Source organism: Falco biarmicus, chromosome 5 (genome assembly GCF_023638135.1).
Source record: "Falco biarmicus isolate bFalBia1 chromosome 5, bFalBia1.pri, whole genome shotgun sequence".
Classification (NCBI taxonomy): domain Eukaryota; kingdom Metazoa; phylum Chordata; class Aves; order Falconiformes; family Falconidae; genus Falco; species Falco biarmicus.
In genome coordinates, this window is record NC_079292.1 from 76,848,092 (window position 1) to 76,868,997 (window position 20,906).

Consider the following 20,906-nt stretch of genomic DNA (forward strand, 5'->3'; position numbering starts at 1 on the left):
CATCAGCTTTTCCATCATTACCCTCTATGGACTCCTCAGAACATTGCCTGGACTCTTTAGCCACTAGAGTAGTAAGCAAGAGCAGGAGCTCTCTGAACAGGAACTAACGAAGTTACACGCTCCTGTTTTCCTGGCACACAGGGGTGAGGGTTAGACAAGGCCAGGACAGGCTGTACAAACACCTACTCTATCATGAGGAAAATATAAGAAAAGTGATAAGGATGAAAATTAAAATTCAAATGTGGAAAACATCATTGCTGACCTGAGAATCATCAAATATTTTCAATTATAAGCTGCGCTCACATCTGATATTTGGACATGAAACAAAGAAAGCAAACAGATGCAATCTTTTTTAAGCCAAGAAATTATACATTTCTGTTCCAGTGTTCAAATATCCTGTACTAGAAAGCACACACAGCTTCCAGCACCGTTAATACTATTCAGTGAAAAAAGGATGAAACTGCAGATATGGAAACAGTCACGGGCATTTGCCGAAAACTGAGAAGAGCTCATATTCATAGCCTGGAAATTTTCCTTTGGTAATTTCATGTAATTATATTTGTTTGTTAGGTTGACTAGAATGTTAGGTAGAAACAACCAAAGAATGCCTACAACTTCTGTGTGGTATTAAAATAATAATATGCATTTGACAGAACACACCACAGAAAGCCAGGCAGTCTAATTATACTCCCTCCTCTCTGACAGTAGAAGGATAAAAGTGGATAAATTTATATAAATATTTGTTTAGTCCTGTAGTTATTCCCAAGACTCTCATTTAGATGATTTCTCATGAGATACCTTTTACAGCAATGCTATTTTATTATGCACAGATAAGCAAAATGCAGCAGTCTCTTGACTAAACACTTGATTAACAACCCAGTAAACAGTTAAAGTTTGTTGGGGTGTTTTTGTGTTTTGTTTTGTTTTTAATTGGATAGTACATCTGATATAAAACTAGAGATTAGACAAGTCACTTTCTGAATTCATGATTCCCCATGCTTCTCCTTCCTCCTTCCCATCTTTCTAGACAGCCACTCTTTTAAGGCTGTAGGGGGTGTATGTTCATAGTATTTTTAGGATATATAAACAGAAGTGCAGAAGATAACGTATTATGTCCTCCTTGGTTATCCATTTAAGTGTCCATTATTTTTTTTAAATTTATTACAAGTTATTAATTACAAGTAAATTAAAGTTTAACATCCATTAAGTGTCCATACAGGACACCAAGGCCTGACTAATTAACTCACCCATGATTAATACAGAACTTCACCCTCAGTAAAAGGTTCAAAATGAAATAATAGGGTTATGGATGTTTATTCATGGCACCTGGTTTAACAATGTAAGCATCTAAATTTAGGTTAAACATCCAGGTCAAGCTTTTCAAAGTACCTATTCATTTTTCACAATTGACTTGAGACTTTCCTTAGCAAAATCTCATTTTCAGAACAGTGGGAAGGCCAGTCATTCTGAAGATGAAGTTAGCTGCCAAACCAAAACTTATTATTTGGTTTTTTAGGGTTTGGCCATGTAGAGAAACATGATGTGAGATGAGAGGCTGAAAAGAAACAGGTATATATGATTACCTGTTCCTGTACAATTCTTTTCCAGTATACTGAGCATGGCTAACCACCTATCTACTAGTCATGGGTATTGCAAATCAGCTGTAGAAGCAAACATACTCGTTTTCCATTCCTGTTCCGAAAATGCCACTAAGCACAGCGATTTGAATGAAACTTCTGGCTCAAAATGCCTCTAAATCTCTAGCTGCATTCTTCCACATCCCATTTTTTATAATCTATTCTAAGCATCCACTGTTGGCCACTGTCAGAGACTGCACATCAAGGTAGACACACCTTTAGTCAAACTTGGTCTGGCCACCTTACACACTTTGAAATTACAAGATAAATACACATAGGTTATATAGCACAGGAGGGATCAGAGTTCTTTGAACCTACTGTAAAGACCCCTGATTTTACCCTCCTGTAATGGGTCTAATTTAATAATCTTTGTATGCTCCATCAGCACAGAACACACAACAAACTGGACTATAAGGAGTAGTTCTAAAAAATACTTAAGGGGTATTCCAAAGATCTGGTAATTAAGCAAATGAGACTGACATTCAAGAATGTCTGTCCGTCTCCACAACTGGCACAAATGACTTTTCATAGAAGTTACTTCTAGGTGCATATAAAGGTCTATCAGGCTTAAGTCTAAAGGACTCTTCATTTGCATGTAGTTTATGCAAGCAGTCAACTTCGCTACTGGAATTAAAATCAATGTAATTTAAACAAAGGTACAATCACATAGTCTAGCCGTGCTTCCTGAGTAGGATGCACCAAGAAAAGTCTTAAGGCTGAGTCCTAAGAAAACAATTAAAAAATAAATTTTTCCTAAAATAAAGTTGGGTGGGTGTGTGTGGGGGTGTGTGTGTGTGTATTTTGGCTTTTTTTACCTATATATCCGTGCTGGACAGGTGGGGGCCTGTTTAAAATTAAAGAGTGAAAAATTGTAAAACTGAAACTGGAAGGATTAATTTCATCACAATCAAATTATTATCTATCAACTTAAAAATCCTCTGTCCTGGTTAAATTCAAAGCACAGTTAAATACAGAATATTTTCCATTACTTTCAATGGACTTTGAATCTCACAGCTGCAGATTCTTTGGCCCAGATACATCTTATCCAGCTTTACACACCTACATTGTAAATGTCCAGATCTGTGTTAGACTATTATTTTCAGGACATGATTTATCTGACCTATTTTTTTTCCCCAGTAATACAAGGCAAACTGCAATAAGGAAATTCCCATTTCTCTCCACCAATTATAAATGGAAAGCAAGGTGAACAGCTTAAGTGTACTCATCTGTACTACTGAGATCCGTATTTGGGCAGATGAAATCCACCCTTTGTCCTCTTCACCCCTGAAATGAAGAGAACCCTACCAGTACACCAAATGCTCAATAGATAGAGCCAGGGTCTCCCTCCCTGTGTAACAGACTTCATTTTTACTGGAAGTTAGGTTTCAGGAAGGAGTGCAATGTAAAGGCCATAATCAACAGTCTGAGCATAATTTCAATGTTAAAACTAAATAAAATATAGGATGTATTATGAATGGTTCTAAGTGTTCACTTGAGGATAGAGAAATTCAAGAACCTAATGCTTGTACCGATTCACATGTTAATTTTCTAACTTGTGACCCCAGAAAACTTTTAAAACAAAGTGTAGCAACATATTTTCAAATTACTACAGGAGAAGTAAAGTAATCCCACCCCCCACCAGTCAAACAATTTTACAGCCAGCAGAAGGCACAAAACCACATGGAGGAGATATTTTTAATTAAGTGCAATATAAGGAGAATAATGGTTACTCATATTCAGTCTAAACAATTATTGTCAAAAGGGCCTTAGCATTTTAAAATAAGCCATTTAAGAAAGGCTTACTGTTATAAACATAGGCTGTTTCCGATTATAAAGTAGAGCTTTTAATTAAGATAGTAAGGCCTAATTCAAGCTATAATTTGGTTCCTTTAGTTAGCAAATGTCTATTAAAACTGAGCAATTAAGGTTAAATGGGTTGAAGCATTTAAAGCACTCCCTCCTGCTTCAAATACTATAATAGAAAAGACCATGTCAGTGACTAATTCAGACCAGAAGACATGTATTTCCCTTAAGTTTTATACTTCCTTGTTGATCATAAAGTTTACTGAAGAAGAATCCATTGGTAAACTAGATTTTCAGTGGAACGTAACGTTGTTATGTTTGTATGTTACAGCTTATCATGCATAATGTAAAAAACAAAGTATAAAATAGGAATTCTGTAATTGTATAAATATAGTATAAAGTTTAGTCCTATTATGGCTTTTCTTCCTTAATTTTATATAGTTCAGTAATAAGAATATGTAGTAAACTTCCCAGTAGCATATTTCTCCCTTTTTATAGTTGTGTTCATACTTGACATAATGGTCTTAAGTGTGTATGTTTTGTGTGTGTACTTCTGACCGATAAAGGTAGAAGCATACTACGATTTGCATTACTTACATGAGCCGCCTTTCAAAGCATGCCCACCTCACCTTCCACTTCCCATTTTCACAGCTTCTTCAGAGACTGAAATACTTTATGCCTGGTCTCATCTTTGAGATCAAGTCATTTTAGCAAGTTCAAGCAAAATCAGCTGAGCAAGCCTGAAGCCTGCTATTTCTGAGGGCAAGACACAAACCCACACATACCCCTGCCCAGCTGTGACAGAGCCCTGGTCCAGCAGGACCCTCTAGTAACACCCACGCCCAAACAGCAAACCTCTCATAAGTTTTCTGGACTCCTCAAGACTCTCCACAGGCACACAAATCTTGCCTATATAAATCAGATAACGTGATCAAGACACCAGGCTGTCCTTTTCATTAAACATGAGACCTAGAGAATATGCTGTGTGCAAACAGCATCATTCAGGTGGCTTCACAAATACAAACACTGGGACTTTCTGCAGTGAATGGCAACATTAACAGACACATGCTAGTCCTTCCAGAAAGCATCCCTTTCAGACCTCCATCCCTTGAGTCCAGCCTCTTGCTAACTCAGGCAATTATACCATGTCATCCTGCTCAGGATAAGGATTGATATTGTCTTCCCATTGCAAAGTAGGCTACAGCGACTGCCTGTTACCTTCCATACAGTTCACCAAAAATACTTGCCTTAAAAACATCTAAAATTTACCACCAGTGCCTTATCACAACATAAATATTCATGGTAATGACTAAAAGCCTTTCAGCATAAGCAGTACAGGAACATATTCTAGTAACTCTGTTCTATTCAGATACAAGCTAACATGCAAATATACAAGTTGGAATTTCTCAGGATACCTAAATATATTATGATATACCATAATAAAGGTTTTCTGAAGGAATGTGGGCACACACAGGTATTCATGTATGTGTATGCAGTCACTTTGTGCAACAAAGTCCAGTGAAACAACTCAGAAATGTGCACTGGAAACTTGTATTAACTTGAAGTAAATTATGTCAATAAGCTATTCTAGAAAATGATGCAATTGCTGCTGCTATCCTGAATAGATTTGTGTATTCCCTATTTAGAATAAATGCTAAAGCTTTTGCATTTTGCTTCATAAGACCACATGATACAGTCAACTGATTTTTTTTATAATGCAGTTCTCACACTTCCCTCAAGAAAAAGAATTTTTAAAAGATTTCAAAACAGAAACAGTGAAAGGATGTAAAGTGCCAGAAGCATAAAGAAGAGAAATCATTTTATACAGGTTTAGAAGTGACTGTCAACACAAAATTTAAGTGACAACACCTTGGGTTTTATCTGTATCACTAAAAAAAGTTGCCTCCTAATCAACTGGAATGGTTAACCATACTATAAACAATTTGAGGGGGTTGCTTTCATTGTTAAAGCTTTTGAGAGAACTGTAATAGAAAAGTTCTTCTATTCTGCAGCCATAATCTCCTTAGATGTACAATTGTCTGTATACAGGATAAGCTGCTTCCATTTTCACATAGTGAAACAGTCCATACCAAATGAAGCTGACTATACCCAACCAAACCATTTTAGTCTTCAGGTTTTTATTTCAGGAAAACAGGCCAAGTTTGTCTATTCCTGCATTATACTCACTCATTCCCTGGCTCCCTCTTACAAGTCAAAACAGTCAGAGGTCAGAGTAATTCTGGCACCCTTCCTTCCTTCATTTACTCCTTGCACTCTGAGTATGTCTACACACTCCAGTCTGAATAGAGGTAAATTCTCTTTCTGAGGAATTGAAGCCAAGCAAAAGACACAGGGCTCTGCTTTTGTCTGCCCTCCTGTAGCCAAATAGTTCACAGCTTCACTAGTGAAGCAATCTCATGGCTTTGGGTCAGTCTGCAACACAGGCCAAGCGAGACTGCCTTTCTCCCCAGCATGCCCATGCAGACAAAGCCTCTATGAGGGCCCTTGGGAAAATCCTGCTACAGTCAGAAGCAGGAGCAAGCACTATGGAGCACCTGCCTTTCCAGGTATACTGACACCAGTATTAAGGATCAGATGTGCTGTATCATTGTGCAAGCAACAGACGAGCTGCTTTCAGAGAAAAGTGGCACGTGGGGGTAAGGACGTGAGAAGAGGAACTTTGATCATATTTATCTTTAGACAGGCTGGAATGCATCAGAAAAATGGAAATTTCTAAATAAAATCAGACTTTGGTGCTGTGTAGTTAAATAAAAATACAGGCATGTCTCCAAGTCACAGTTTTTACAGAGTCCTTTTCCAAAAAAGTGTAGCAAACAGGAATGTGCAAAAAGAATAAAGTCACAACTCTACTCCATAGATACTAACATCATACAGGTATGAAGTCAGATACCAAATTCCTCCTACATATGTGCTGCCAAACAATTTAGATATGCATTACCTATGATCCCCATTCAGCACAGTAAATACCCACTTACTTCAACCACTTTTTCACTGTACCAGGGAGACAGCTTGCCTGAAAGTTGTGAATATAGCCTCTGCTTCCAGAAATTAAATCAGAACAAAGGCACTTTAGTGCAATTTCCCTGTAACAGCAAGAACCAGAATGCACAGCAGTTACATCCTGTAGTACCATTTTCAGCAATGATATGTTCAATAAATAACTACTCCTGCAAAGGTTCCCATTCTTTGGTCTCTGAAGCACAGTCTGCAGGAACAGCCACCTCCTCCATCCCCGAAAATATTAATAATCACCATATCAGTATTATACATCACTCTCCCCGCCCCAGTTAAAATTTTGATGTTCTGTGAGCGTGATGCCTTGTGAAACATAAGGACTGACAGTAGTTCATGCAGACTAAGGCATGGGAACAATGGTATGCAGAGTTTAGCAATCTCAAGCCGAGAGTAAATTACAATTGGCTTTTATATTTTCTGAGATAACAGTTCATCTGCTTAACAAATTGATTATAGGAGTCAGGATGATCTGAAGGTCATTTCATTTATTTAATATTTCTGATTCTATCTTTGGCAGCTGTACTGTGAAACATCAGCAGCAGTTGTGAAAGCATGGTCTTGAATTTGATATGTTATCTATGGGGCTTACAGCATCAAACAAACTGCTCATGCGTTAAGCACCAAGTTCAGGTCTAAAGCACCTGGCAAGATGAAGGTCTTACATCAGCTTATTACATGATCGAGATTTTTTTTTCCTATTGCTTGGTCACTGAAGAAAAAAACTGTGATCCACAGCTCAAGAGAAGGAGCACTGTAAAGTAAAATAAGACAGTATCTTCAATTTAATAAAGCACTTAAACAGAATTACTTTTAAAGGGTAACAACTTCTTAAGGTTAAGCACATGCTCAAGTACTCTGATGAACGAAGGCCTTTGAACAAAACAACTCTTCAAATTGTAATGTAAGTGTATTCCTTCTGCTGAACATCTTAAATGTATAGAAAAGTCTTGAAATTTCAAGGCAGTCTGTTAGACCCTATCTTCATTTTCTTATAACTGCCAAACTGTCATGTATGGGCTAGAATTTTTCATGCAAGGTGTCTGCTTTAAATCAGGTCTTTTTTTTTAGCTGAAATTTAAAACAAATATATACATGCTAAAACAAACAAAGAAAAAACCCCAGAAAGTTGGCTTTTTTATAAAGTAATTATATGGAAAATTCACTGCTTTGCTATATTTAAAAAACCCCTCCCCCAATTACTTGAACAGATTTCATGCTCTCGGATTTTGTTTCCTCTAAGGAGGCAGGGCGTTACCTGTTAGTAGATCTCTTGGGAGTGAAAAAGGTGGCTAAATTACCGCTGAAAACTCATCAAACCAAAAATATCCAGTTAAAAAATCATTAAAAAAAAAATCATAATCAAATAAATTCACAAGCTCAGCAGGCATCTGTTGGAATTCAGATAGCTGAAGTTCCCAAAATGTCCTTCGCAGTTGGTGTTTTTCCAGCCTTAGGCTGTAGTTTCACAACACAATGACTCCAGAAACTAAATCAGATTAGGAAATCTATTCACCTTGTCCACCAACACCTTCTCCCTGCTATAGTATTTCAGCCTCTCTACCCCAGTTCGTTGCTTTTTCAGTGCAAACTGATTATAGGGCCATGCTGTAATCCTCTGGGTTTTCTTCCACTTTTGGGGGATTATTTCAGTGATATTCTTCACAGCATAGCTCCACATCAATTGCCCCTATGCAAAAAAAAAAAAAGGGGGGGGGGGGGGGGGGCAGCAGGGCAGGCATGATCAAGCGAACAGGAACTTCCTAAATCGGCGCATTGAGGGAGGGAGTATTACTCCTTTCTTGCCCAGACTGTACATACAGTTTTCCTACAATCTCCTGCCATACATCCTCGATCCTAGGGCTACCTGAGGCTTGGTCAAAACTGCCCTGTAGTTAAGGCTCCCAGCTATCCTGGTCTAGAAGAGGGCAGGACTAGTACCATGGGTACAGAGACTGTATCCACCATCCGTGATTCCCATTACCTCTACAGTGTCCTAACAGCATCACAGTGGATGCTACCTGGCTCCAAACCCATATTAGTAGAGTTTATTTGGGCAAGGGTTAAGGAAGTAGCAGAAGGTCACATTCCCCAACTCCCCTGCCATCATCCAGCCAGAGGTTCCCTGAGCACATCATGCAGCAGCTTACATTCAGCCTCAGAATAAAGAGTGGGTATTTCAGCGGTGCAATGGACACACATGAAGACAGTTCCATAATTAAATGGGAGCTGACAAATGATGGCCAACAGTCATGCAAAGATGTCTTTCCAGCCAGTCACCTTAAGGAAAGAGCCGTGAGTCTGCAGGGGTGCAAACAGCAGGTAATGTGGTGAATGAAAGATGAACTCCGAGCTGGTGGGGGGGGGCAGGAAAGAGGTGGAGAAAAAGGGAAAATGCTGACAGCTGGTGGGAGCTGTTTTGACTTGAAGACAGAACTCAAGTGAGAGGACTGGTAAAAGGGGTCCTCAGAGCTTACAGCTACCAGCTGTCCAGACCCAGAGGTCTTGCTGTAGGACACTGGCTCTCAGAATAATACTGCTGTAACTGCAGTAAGCCACTGAGAGGACAATGGAAGGAAAACTGAATAAAATAAAAAAGAAGCAGGTGAAAATACACTAGAAGAGGACAAAAGAAAGAGAAGCAGGGGAATTACAAGGTTAAGAGACATCCGAGTAACAGAATATACAAGACAACATAATGAAGACCGCAAGGGAAGGGGACTGCACCAGAAGTAAAGGTGACAGGTGGGAAAACAAGGAAAACGAGACAGTGTCTGGCAAATGTATAAAGAACAAAGACAAAAGGAGGACAGATTCTTACATATTGAGCTTAGTACATTCCATTTATGCTCCTTCATTTTATTATCATTTTCCTGGCAGATAATTTCCACAGTATATTTGGGGGAAAGGAGAAGTTCCTTCTAAATACCAAGTTTACATCACCACAGGAGACTACACTGGGTTCTGCAGCTTAGCAACTGTTGGACTGATGAAATTTTACATACATTTATAAGTTCCCAGAGTGCCTATAGACCATCCAGCAGACAGGGAGCTTATCAACTATTTAGAGAAGTGTCCTTGGAAAAAAGCATATTTTTTCCAAACTTAGATTTAAATGTAATGCTGCTGAAGAATGAGGCCATACTTCTATCAGCATGGTATTTGTTTATGCAAAATACAGTGGTATTTGTATCCAAGAAGCATTTCTGGAGGGGGAAAAAAAAAAAAAAAAAAAAAAAAAGAAGAAAAGAAGTTGGAGCAAATGTTCTAAGTAACAATGGAAGACTTCCAACCTGGACCATCGGGGGAGCTGTTCACTGAAGCAGTATTATGGGCTGCCAGAAAGTAGCTCTTAAGAGGTAGCACAGGGTAGGGAAGAAAAGGGAGAGAGGAAAACAATAGAGTGTGTGATACATGGGGACTGATGGCACTACTAGCAGTTAAACCGATCACGTCATCTCAGCTAAGGGATATTCTGGTTTTATTGGATAAACTCATGAACAAAGTCAGAAAAATAAAGCAATCTAAATAAATAACAAAAGAAAAATTGAGGCTCAACCCTGGCCAAACAAAAGTCCTCTTCAACGAACAGAAGCATGAAGGAGAAAAGAAAAAAGTTATCATAAGCTCTTACTTAGACTGTAATAAAATTCTGTTTTATTACAAAATGTTCTCAAGAGTATTTTCTTGCTTGCTACTTCTTCTTCATCCTCTAAGAAACTCCATTCCCTGAAGTAATTCAGAAAACTGGCAAGCTGGGAATTGACTATTAAATGGTACCAGACAACTTGTGGGGAAAGGGGGAGGGGGGTGTGGTGGTTTAGCGGAAGAAGAAAAAGCACAGATATAGAAGTCTTCAGAACTGGATTCTGGGAAACACTTTTATCAGTCTAAACCAAAAAAAAGATGTATCAAGTTACCCAATCAAATGAGTAGGATTTACAGAGAGAGAGAAATAAAAAGAAGTAGTTACTAGCTGAAATAAAAAAGGCTAGTTTACATCCATACACACCCCCACACCCATTTTTTGACAACATGTACTGCTTCATTGCTTCATTCTGGAAGCTGCCTTCAGTGAAATCAGAACAATGGCTCACCCAGAGTAAAGCTATAATCCCTGTGAATAAAACTGGGAAGGAAGATTTAACCCCAAAATAAAAATTACCACAAAACTGGGAGGTGGCAGAGCATCTCTTCTTCTCTGCTCAGACAGGCTGCTGCAAGCCAACAGGAGAAATCCAGCATCCCAGACTTGTGGCAACAGATCTCATCCAGGAGACAGCCATTATGTGAGGGTGACATAAGTTCAACACATGACATTAATGCCATCTGTTAAGATATTGTAACTGTAAAACTAGAAAGGACAGCAGTTTCAGTACCTAATACTCACTACAGACCTCAAGATTACTGGACGACCAGTTCAAAAGTCATTAGATCAGTGTCAAAGCCTCAAGCACTAAACTGTGATCGAGTCACAGAATGGTTATACAGAAGATAACAAAATTAGAATAAGCATATGAACAAAGGATGAAACAATATTTAGGAAAAACGTTCACATTCCATCTTCCTGGATGGCAAACAGAACAGATAGACAAAAGGTGTAGATATTTATGGTTTTTTTGGCAGGGGGGAGGGGAGGGGGAAACTCATCACACCAATACAGAGCTACTCAGAAAATTCTTTGCTCCTCCAACAGATATGTAGTGGGATATTACTAGCAGATCTGACCAAACGAACTTCCCAGAGCACCTTCTTGCAAGCAATAACAGTAACACTATAGATGTAGTGATAATATTCAGCCTGAAATGATTCAATATTTGCAAGATCAGAGAGGATGATCCTTCCTTCAGGGAATGAATTCACCTTCTATTGCAATTAGAAGAATCATCCATCAGGAAGAAGTCACTTAAGCTGCCTCGTTCAGCAGCATCACTGTTACTCAGCAAAGACAGATAGCAGAAGCCTTAGCCCACTAGAGTTGTGCAAGCATCAAGATGCCCAAGTTTCAGAAACCAAAGGACACCCAACAGTGTTCATTTACTCTCACACAACATCATTGATAAAGGTGGTCCAATTAAGAAAGAATTGCTGAAAGTAGATTGATGGGACACCATGGCGCTCAAAAAAAATCATTGTTCCATTTAAGAGACATCCAGAAGTCCTGTACTTACTTACCCTGCAGACATGAGGCTTCAGTGTGAGATACTGGACCAGGAGCTGGGGAACAAGAACTCTGAAATGTCCTGTGCTGTTTCCAGGTTGATTGACTCAGATATTTGGATTCAATTTTGAAAAGCATGAGAAGAACACAGCAGATATTTGAAAGACTACAGTGAAATTTAAATCCAATGAGTAAGACCAGCTTCTTAAGAAAATGAAAGATAAAACAGGTGAACAAGATTAAAATTGTAAGAAGAATATTAAGCCAAGTCTGGAGAAACAATCATCATTATTCAAATGAGAGTGATGAGGAGATAAATTTTCTGTATGTTTTTCCAATTGCTAAGACTTCTTTAAAATCCTTTAAAAATAGATTTAACAAACAGGTATAGGAAGAAACTTGGCCTCACACCCAGAAAATTACTGAAGATGATAATGAGTGGTTTATCTATCTCACACCCACAAAATTACTGAAGATGATAATAAGTTGTTTATCTATACCGCTTCTGATTAACTGTAAATGCAATGAGCTATCATTTTAAACTTTAGTGTATTACTGCAAACACCATGAGTAGGTTAAATTTTGGTTTAGGGACATTATTGCACTTGCAGCGTGAAGACAGAATTGCATGTGATAGACCCAAGAGTCTCAAATCCTTGCCAAGGTAAGAAATTCACTATCCTGTTGTTTCCACAAAATTAGAATTCCTGGTTCAGAAAATGGCTTTTAGTTAACATTTTAGAGATGATCTGCGCAGTACTCTGTGCTTTTCTGTCTGCAGCAACAGATTGTGTCAGAGACAAAGCCAGAACATCAGTGGAAGCAACAAAATCTAGGTATATCAATGCAAGTATTTGACCAGGTGCATATTACTTCCAGTCACTGTACACAGATTAGGAAATGCCTTGCTGGATTGTTTGGCTGTACATTTTCCAGAAGCTTCCTTCAGCTAAGCAGCCCTTAGGTTCAGAAAGGACAATCAGTCTGTTTCCAAATGGACAAATGCAGAATATAAACTGCTATGGGGCTGAATACATCTGTGATTGGGGCAGGAATGGTTTATCTTGTTTGAGATTGTGTCATGCTTAAACCCAGTGAGGTGCTATCACTGGAGTAATCAAGAATAACAGCCCCCTTTGCAGATTACCATGATCACCTGCCTGTTTATCTGGAATTATTATTTACATTAGGAAAAGGACTGCAAGTACATTAACATATAACAAACTACATCACCAGAACTGCTCAGGCCTACTCAATGGTCTGTCAAGCAGAACTGCTGCTGATACAGCACAAATTTCCAACACGAGCAGAAACCTGAAAATCCCCCTCTCGAGGCAGACTCTGCCAAGATGCTTTGCCATGGTGCACGTATGTTGCGTTCAGCGAGAAGTCCATCAACAACATTATGAAGCTTCACAGGAGGAATGAAAAAAAAAAAAAGTGAGCATCTCTCTTCTGTACAAAGAGTTCAAGAAACATGACAACTGATGAGACCAATTGTTAAAAGAACTGAAGAATAGTTACACAAAAACTATGAAAAACAGAAAAAAAAGCACACCAAGAGAGACATCTTATTCAATATGGGAAAGCTCAGAGCAGACTTTTGCAACCCAGAAGCAACAGGTCCCAGTGAACATGTCTTAAGGGAAAATCCCATGCACCTAATCACATCCTCTACATACTGCTGAGAAAGAGTCCTACATGTAAGGTATGATCCAAAAGAAAAAGAAACTACAGTTAGAGCAACTCACTGAAGTCACAGTCGCACTGGGAATAAACAATAGGCTGAAGGAAAAACATGTATAAAATAGAGAATATAGTTAACGTGCTAACTGGATATAAAAAGGGCACAGAAAAATATCAACCAGAAACTATGCAGAGTATTTTAGCCATTAATGGCATAAGAGTTTGGAACAGCCTGAGAAGTAGGACAGGAAAAAAAATTACCTAGGTTAAAGAGCTAAACCCCTTCATAAACTGTTCAGTGACAGAGTACCCTACAACAGCAAACATGCAACACTGGCACTGGGGACAAAGGAGGCCCTGTCAAGGCCCAGGGAACCTCAGGACTTGGAATCCCTTTGAACCCTCTGGAATGTCCATTGCTTTGACACAATTTTTCAGCTAACAATTTTATTGAGATACTAACCTGTGGGGAGACCAAAAGTCAATGTAGAGAAGGTAAGGACAAAGACCTAGGGAGCATGAAAGAGAATGCTTGCAGCTGAATGCAGGCTACTGCATTTGAGATACTGACTAAAATCACACCAGGGAAGATTTCCTAGGTAATAGAAGGTCTGCCAGGGCAACTGAGTCAGTTATCAATGAAAAGATTTTGTATATTCAATAGAAATGGACGACTGCAAGCAAGTATTTTTTTAAAGATTACCTGGGTTGGACACATTATTGTGTCCTACAAAAACACCAGCTAGAGAATTTATGGCCAAAGGATACTGATATATTTTGTGAGATGTGGAAATATCATCAACTGAAATCTACAGAGGGAAACAGGAGACAGGGCACAGGGAAGAATGAGCAGTTCCTATCTCTGGAGAAACAGTTGTGCTTTATGGGAAGAAACATGTCAGCTAGTTCAGACAAGACGACTACCCAGAAAAAAAAGAAAGAAAAAAGGTAGGGTAGATCTGCAAACTGTGAAGTCATCCCCAGTCCTCAGAAACTCTGGAGAAACCCAGTCCAAAAGACATTTTGGAAGAAAAGCAAAGTTCAGAAACTAATTCCCTGCTAAAGAAATTCAATTGACTGTCAAGAAAATGTTTCATTTCAGTATAACTGCTGCAAGAGCTTCTCACATGTACTTAAAGGAATGTTTGTGTCTTATGTACTTCTCCCCACCCTTTAGGTCAGAGCAATAAAATATGTACAAAATCCTGCACGAGTGGCTGGGCTCCACATTCACTGCACTAGCCTAAAGATCCCATTTCTAAAACTACTCATTTTCTTAGAATAAAAAACTATAAATCAATAAACAAGAGTACACAAATACCTATTCACATACTGGACATATCTGTACAAATATATGCTCCATTGCTCTATAAAACTGAAGAATTATCCAAATTGTATTAATTCCCATACTCTATCCCTTTCTCTAAACATGCATTTTAAGTAAATGAAAGCAATATTTAAGACTGATGTTTAAAGTAAATTGACATGCACACATCTGTAAATTAATTGTAATGGCTCAATATAAACTGGCAGATCACTAAAATTTATTAGAATAAGTTTGATCATATAGTGTCATTTCTTTAAGCTCACTGCGCTATATAAATTGCAGTTCTTCCTATTTAGAAAAATCCGGCTGTATATGAGAGCCTGCACTATAAGGGAGTTAGTTATGCTATGATGAATATTCTTTAGACATGAAGCAATACAGGTAGATTGCTACAAACTTAGAGGCACATTATCTGTACAAAAGACATCCTTTCCTAACAGGTAACTAGTTTCAGTGATCAAAAAGCATATTTAGAAAAGCTCAGTTATAAAGACCCAGACTCATCTAATGACCCAGCTTTAGTTTTGGCAAAACAAAAAATATTCGGTGTATTTCATCTTTGTTATTACAAGCGCAGTCACTCTCAAAAGATAATTTTTAATGGCTGATTACTGGTGTTGTCTTGTGACAGAATATTAATTACCAATCAATACTGCTAGTCTGTTTATTTCTTTACATTTTGAATACTTGACCTCAAGATGCAAAATAAACCCACCCTATGTGAACAGCAGACCTGAGGCAGATCTTGGGTCTGCCACTGACTTCTATGACCCTTCCATCACCTCTAATAGTTTTGAGTTTACTCACTCTTTGTAAAGGATATAATGGTATCTGCCTGCCACTGAAGGTACATTACTTCAGTAACAAAGTTTCAAAGTACTTTGAGATCAAGAGGTACCACACAAGTAATCTAAAATAAGCTCCAGAAAGGAAGCATAAAAATATTTCAAGTTTTCTGCTTATCCCAAAGTTTGATATTAATTACATACTTAAGATATAAAGCTGATGCAAAATCTTTAGAACTATCACTATAACATTGTAAAAATTTCTGTACCATGCATAGTAACACCTTGTTTAGACACATTCATTTACCGGACTAATACTGAACAATTAACATTCATGCAGGATGTGTTGCAGTCTGCCCCAGCTTAGTTTACTTATCAAGCTTGTCAGACGCTAAATTCTGTTAGATATGAGTTTGACATCACCCACAAAAATTCCATGGGATTCTGTATATCGTTCCACACAGACATCTGATTTTTTACTACTTACTGAGCTTTTTTACTGAACCAAAGTAAGTCAGACAAAGAGAAATATGTGTATTAAATAAGCATGAGTATCAGCCAGGTCTACCATGAAACAGAGCTCAACAGCTAAAATATGAATAGTTAATGCTTAAGGAAACTTTTGATGTGGAAACCCAATACAACGAGAAGTACCAATTCTGAGAATGCTGTAACCTCCACAGCTGTGGCCTTCAGTACATTCAGAGCTCTTTCTCTGGAAGAGATGAATAGAGGAAGAAGTGGTGCTGAATGATTATTCTGTTTGCAAGAAAGAAAATCCAGCTTCCAAATGAACAGCAGCTCAGAGATGCTACAGCACCAAGAGATGGACAGTAAGAATCTGTCTCTGTCAATTTAAACCCAAGACAGAAAAATAGGACAACCACAAAAATGCTTTATGAGGGCACTTGAACAAACACTTTGGAAGTCCATGGAGAATAATATGTGGTTTCAAATTTTTGTAGACTTCAGCAAAGTCTTTTCTAGGTCTTTAATCTTTTTAATGGACTGGCCATATACTTTTTTAAAAGTTTCAGTCTGCCATAGAAAGAGAGACTTGGAAGGAGAATTTTTATAGCTGCTAAGCATCAACAAATGGAAATAAAATAACAACCTTGCACCTTTTATTTGTAAGGCATTCTGCTGTGATTACAATATTTGTTCTTTTCACCAGAGAACAATCTCTCTGCTGAGGTTCAATAGATGAGATGGAGTTCATAAAATCTGAAATACGAGTGTACACAGTGCCTAATAAAACACGCTAGGTCTTTCTCAGTTGCAAGGACTGATGTAAGGACATAGGGAAGTCAAACAACTTTTGAAAGTGTGTGGTAAGTACAATAATCTGAAACAGTTGCTTTTAAAATAGTGTTCTACAGACTACGCATACGTGATCACGACACACATAATGTCAAAGAGAAGCAAGCTCCAGTGTCCCGTTCGAGCGGATACAGGAAAACACCTACTGTAACTGACCCGGGGGGCACATGGGTGAGAAGAGTGACGGTAAACCACAGGTTAGCCGAGCGGAAGGTGCAAGTTTTCCTCTGCCTCAGAGGGACGCGAGAAGAGCGACCAGCACAGGCCCACACCGCGCCGGGCGAGGGCACGGGGGCCGCAGGGCGGGCGGCTGCACCGGGGGCGGGCGGCCCCGGCTCCCCGCAGCCCCGCCGGCCGGCCCGGCTGCGGGCCCCGGCATGAGGCCTCCCCGCACGCCACCAGCCGGGAGACACGGCCAGCCGCAGGCACGGCGGCCCCGCTACCGGCCCCGGCAGCGCCCCCCGCCCGCGCTGCCGGGAGCGAGCCAGGCGGCCCGGGCCGGCGGGGCGGGCACACGTGCTCGGCACTGCGCCTCGAGCCCGGCCGCAGCGGGGCCAGCAGCGCCGGGACAGGCTGGTGCTAACCCAGGGGTCGCCTCGGTGGGGAACGCCCCCCTCTCCTTCTTTTTTTCTTTTCTTTTTTTTTTTCTTTTTTTTTTTTTTTTAAACATAGGCTGGTGGACATGCTGTTTGTGATTGCGCACAATTAGCAAAAGCAGCAGGGGGATGCTTGCCAATAAACACCGAGATTTGAAGTTAAGCAGCTGTAAATCTGCATTAATCGTTTCAGGAATCCAGCTATTTACAAAAGCTTTTAAAGAGCAAACAAATAAGAGACGGGAGGGGAGGAGAGATAGGAGAGGAGCCAAGCTGTCCTTACCTTCACACTGTTTCCCTTCGCCTTTATAGCCTGGCTTGCAGATGCATTTGTAGGATTTTGGTGTGTTTTGGCAAATTGCATCGATGTGACAGTCATCCGTAGCTTCTGCACACTCGTCAACATCTGGAAGCACAGAACGAACCCCAAGGGGACAGATAAGAAGGGAGACCTGAGATACAGAAAACCGTCAAGGATAGATACTCCCCTTGAAGAAGCTGCTTGCTTTCCTGCCTTCCGAGCGTCATCCTGGAAATGAGAACATCTAAGGTTAAGTAACCGAACAAACCGACGTGTTCCTCTCCTTAAGTCATTTGTAAGCACTGCTCCACCAAGCTAGAGGGGCTCGGTGCCACGTTTCTGCATTAGGAAATCATTAGACATACTAGAAATCAGCGTCTGCTGTATAGGTCTGGTACTGGAGATCCACATCTTAGTAAAACAAGAGAGCGTTTAAATGACCTGTAAGAGGAGGGAAAAAGCTCATTTGCATGTTCTAGCAAAGAGATCTTCTTAATTTAGAAAGATAGACCCTAGTTTAAGTAAACTATGCTGGCGGGGGAATGAGAAAAAGAAATATTTGAACAGTAAACCCACGTTAATCCTTTTTATTAAGAAGCAAGAAAATAAATAAATGGAAGACCGTATGAAACTCGGTAAGTTAGAGTGGAGAAAAGCAACCTGCAATATCATCATCTACATGGCCTAAAACTCATTTAGAAGGAAAAAGTTCCAGCAGTCTCCCTGGCCCCTGCTCGGGCGGGTGCCTTGCTGGTGAGCTGGGCTCTGCAAGGGGGGACCGAGACCGCTTTTCTTGTTTTCAGGGTAGGAAGCCTTTACAAACATTTCAGTGACGGGCATTCGTTTTCTCCCCCGGATTTAAAGAGGATGGGGGAGGGAGGGGGATGAGAGAGAGTTGAGATTTGGTAGTCGTGGGAATGTTAATGAAGTGAACATAGAAAGAAAAAAAAAAAAACCAACCTCCGACCTATTCAGGGATGGGGTGTGCTGTTAACATGGGAACATGTAAAGCCCTGCCTGCCCTGCCCTGCCCCCCGCGCTCCCCGCAGCCCGTCCCCGGCCGCCCCGTCCCCCTGCGCGAGGGGCTGCGGCGGGGCCGCCGCGGGGGGGGCGCTGCCGCCGCGGGGAGCCGGGCCGGGCTGCCCGCCGCTGTCAGCCGCGGCCGGCGTGTCCGCAACGCACCTCGCACGGGTGTTCTCACCACTTCATGCCAGAGCCACATGTGGGGCTCCCTACAGGAGAAAGGCTGTCAGGGGAGCGCCCTGCCCGGGAGGGGCGGGTTAGCAGCCCGGTAACAGCAGCAAGGCTGCACAGAGCGCAGCCTCCCCCTTATTTTTAGGAAGTATCGAGGAGGGAGGGGTGGTGCGGAGGGAGGGGGGGGGGACATCCAGCAAGAGGCATGTGCAATTGGTTTCATGCCAATTAGATTAACAGATCCTCAAAAAAGGTGCACTAAAGTGAAAACAGCTTTATTGTTAGCCTGAAATCCTAACGCTAATTGTTTCAGAAGTGCTCATTCAGCCATCTCCAGTGATAACACACGGATCCTTCAAAGTCACCGGGGACAGGAGGGGGCTATTTAAAGAGGGGAGGATAATCAGACATTGTGCCATGGCAGAGAGCAGAGAACTTCTCTGAGAGGTGCAGGCTATGACGGCCCCGCGGGGCACCTCAAGGATCCCAGCAAGAGAATTGCCTGGACTCTGTATTGTTACTATTTTTCTAAAGAAAGGGGAACAGAACGCAGAGCGTTGTATTTTCAGGAGAAACGCAGGGCTGCTGTAATCTGTTTCCTTCTTTCTTGTCCATTCGTTTATTTTAACCGCTGACCCGGTTTCAGATCTAGCTATGATTTACGTGAATTAGCTTAGGGGGTCCCAGAGTGTTGTCCAGATCAGACACAGCTCCAGTCAAGCACAAAAAGAAAAGAAGGTAGTGGGATTTTTTTGTTGTTTGGTTTTTTTGGTTGTTTTTTTTTTTTTTTTTAAATGCTTTGGTTCATACTTTTGACTCATGAAATCGGCACCCATCTCCCATCAAGATCAGCAAAAGTGACAGCTGGACTCTTTATAATGCCGTCAAAAATTTAAACTGCATTGAGCCAAGGGGGACATTTCACAGCAACCAGAGGATGCCTGGGAGTCAGGCGTGAATGCCAATGAGTCAAATGAAAGGGCAAAACCAAATATGAGCCCCCGCTCCGCATCTCACGTTGCGTTTCTTGGACTTTAAGAACTTCTACACCGACTTCGTTCATTTTGTTGCACTTAAACTCTGCTATCTGAGGAAAAGGGATTTTTCCGACCCCCTCCCCCCCCCTTCACCTTAAAGGGTTTCTTCTAGCACAACTTCAGAGACTGCATACGCATCTTTAAGAAATTAGTTTGGGCTTACAACATTCCTAGGCAGATGGGGTTTGCGGTGGGGGTTGTTTGTTTGTTTGTTTTTAAACAGCGGAGCAAAGACTTAATATCATTACTGCTATTAAACAGATAGGAGCGCGGCTGTTAAGAAACACCGGGTCTTTGGGTTAATGCGCAGACAGGGAAAACCTGTGAAGATACAACAGGCAACGCTTTCCCTGTGGAGTCTCTAGGGTTCAGCACAGATTTATCTCGTAGGCACTTAAGGAAAGTAACTTTTTCTTCCCCGTCTCTCCCTCCAGACGTCCCTGGGCTCCGGCAGTGTCAAACACGCGAGAAAACGCCTCCCCACCACAACTTCCAACACCCCCGGCACCATAAGCAGCACGAAGTGACCTCCCCCTCAACACCTTACGCCAGGGAGAGGAGAGCGGACGAACACGGTCCCCCCGGGGCCATGGCTCCGCACCGCCCGAGCCTGGGGAAGGCGGCACGGCGGCGGAGCCCCCTCTTACCTGCGCCCCCGCTGCCTCCCGCCAACCTGCCGGCCCAGGCGAGAGCGAAAAGAAAACAGCAGCGCCGCGAAAAGCAAACAGTGCCCATGATAATGATGCGATCCCCGGCCCCCGGTGCCTGTCTGCGATAAGGGACGCGCTCGGGGCCGGCCGCGCGGAGCCGCCGGCGCTGACGCCCTGACAGCGCCCCGCTGATTCGCCGGGGCTCCCGCGGCGGGGGCGGTGCCGGCGGCCGGGGCGGGCCGGGGCGGGGCGGGCCGGGCCGGGGCGGGCCGCCCCCAGTGCCCCCGGGACTGTCCGAGCCCCGCCGCCGGGGGCGGGCGTGCTGCTCGGCGAGGCGGGTGAAGTCTGCCCCGCCCCGAGAGGTGTCTGCTGGTCA

At 41.5% G+C, this 20,906-nt stretch overlaps 1 protein-coding gene across 4 annotated transcripts in view; it reads right to left on the reverse strand.

The window, feature by feature from the left end:
• SCUBE1 (signal peptide, CUB domain and EGF like domain containing 1) overlaps positions 1–20,711 on the reverse strand; it is a 218,111-nt gene extending 197,400 nt beyond the window's left edge. For 3 of the 4 annotated variants that reach the window (XM_056341038.1, XM_056341037.1, XM_056341036.1), the window contains exons 1-2: positions 20,528–20,711; positions 17,632–17,754 (exon numbers count right to left, since the gene is read on the reverse strand). In XM_056341038.1, the coding sequence (XP_056197013.1) occupies positions 17,632–17,754; positions 20,528–20,615 (211 nt within the window). In that variant the 5' untranslated portion in view covers positions 20,616–20,711. The remainder of the gene's footprint in view (positions 1–17,631; positions 17,755–20,527) is intronic. The other variant, XM_056341035.1, reaches the window with a different exon arrangement.
• Between the last annotated feature and the right edge of the window lie 195 nt (positions 20,712–20,906).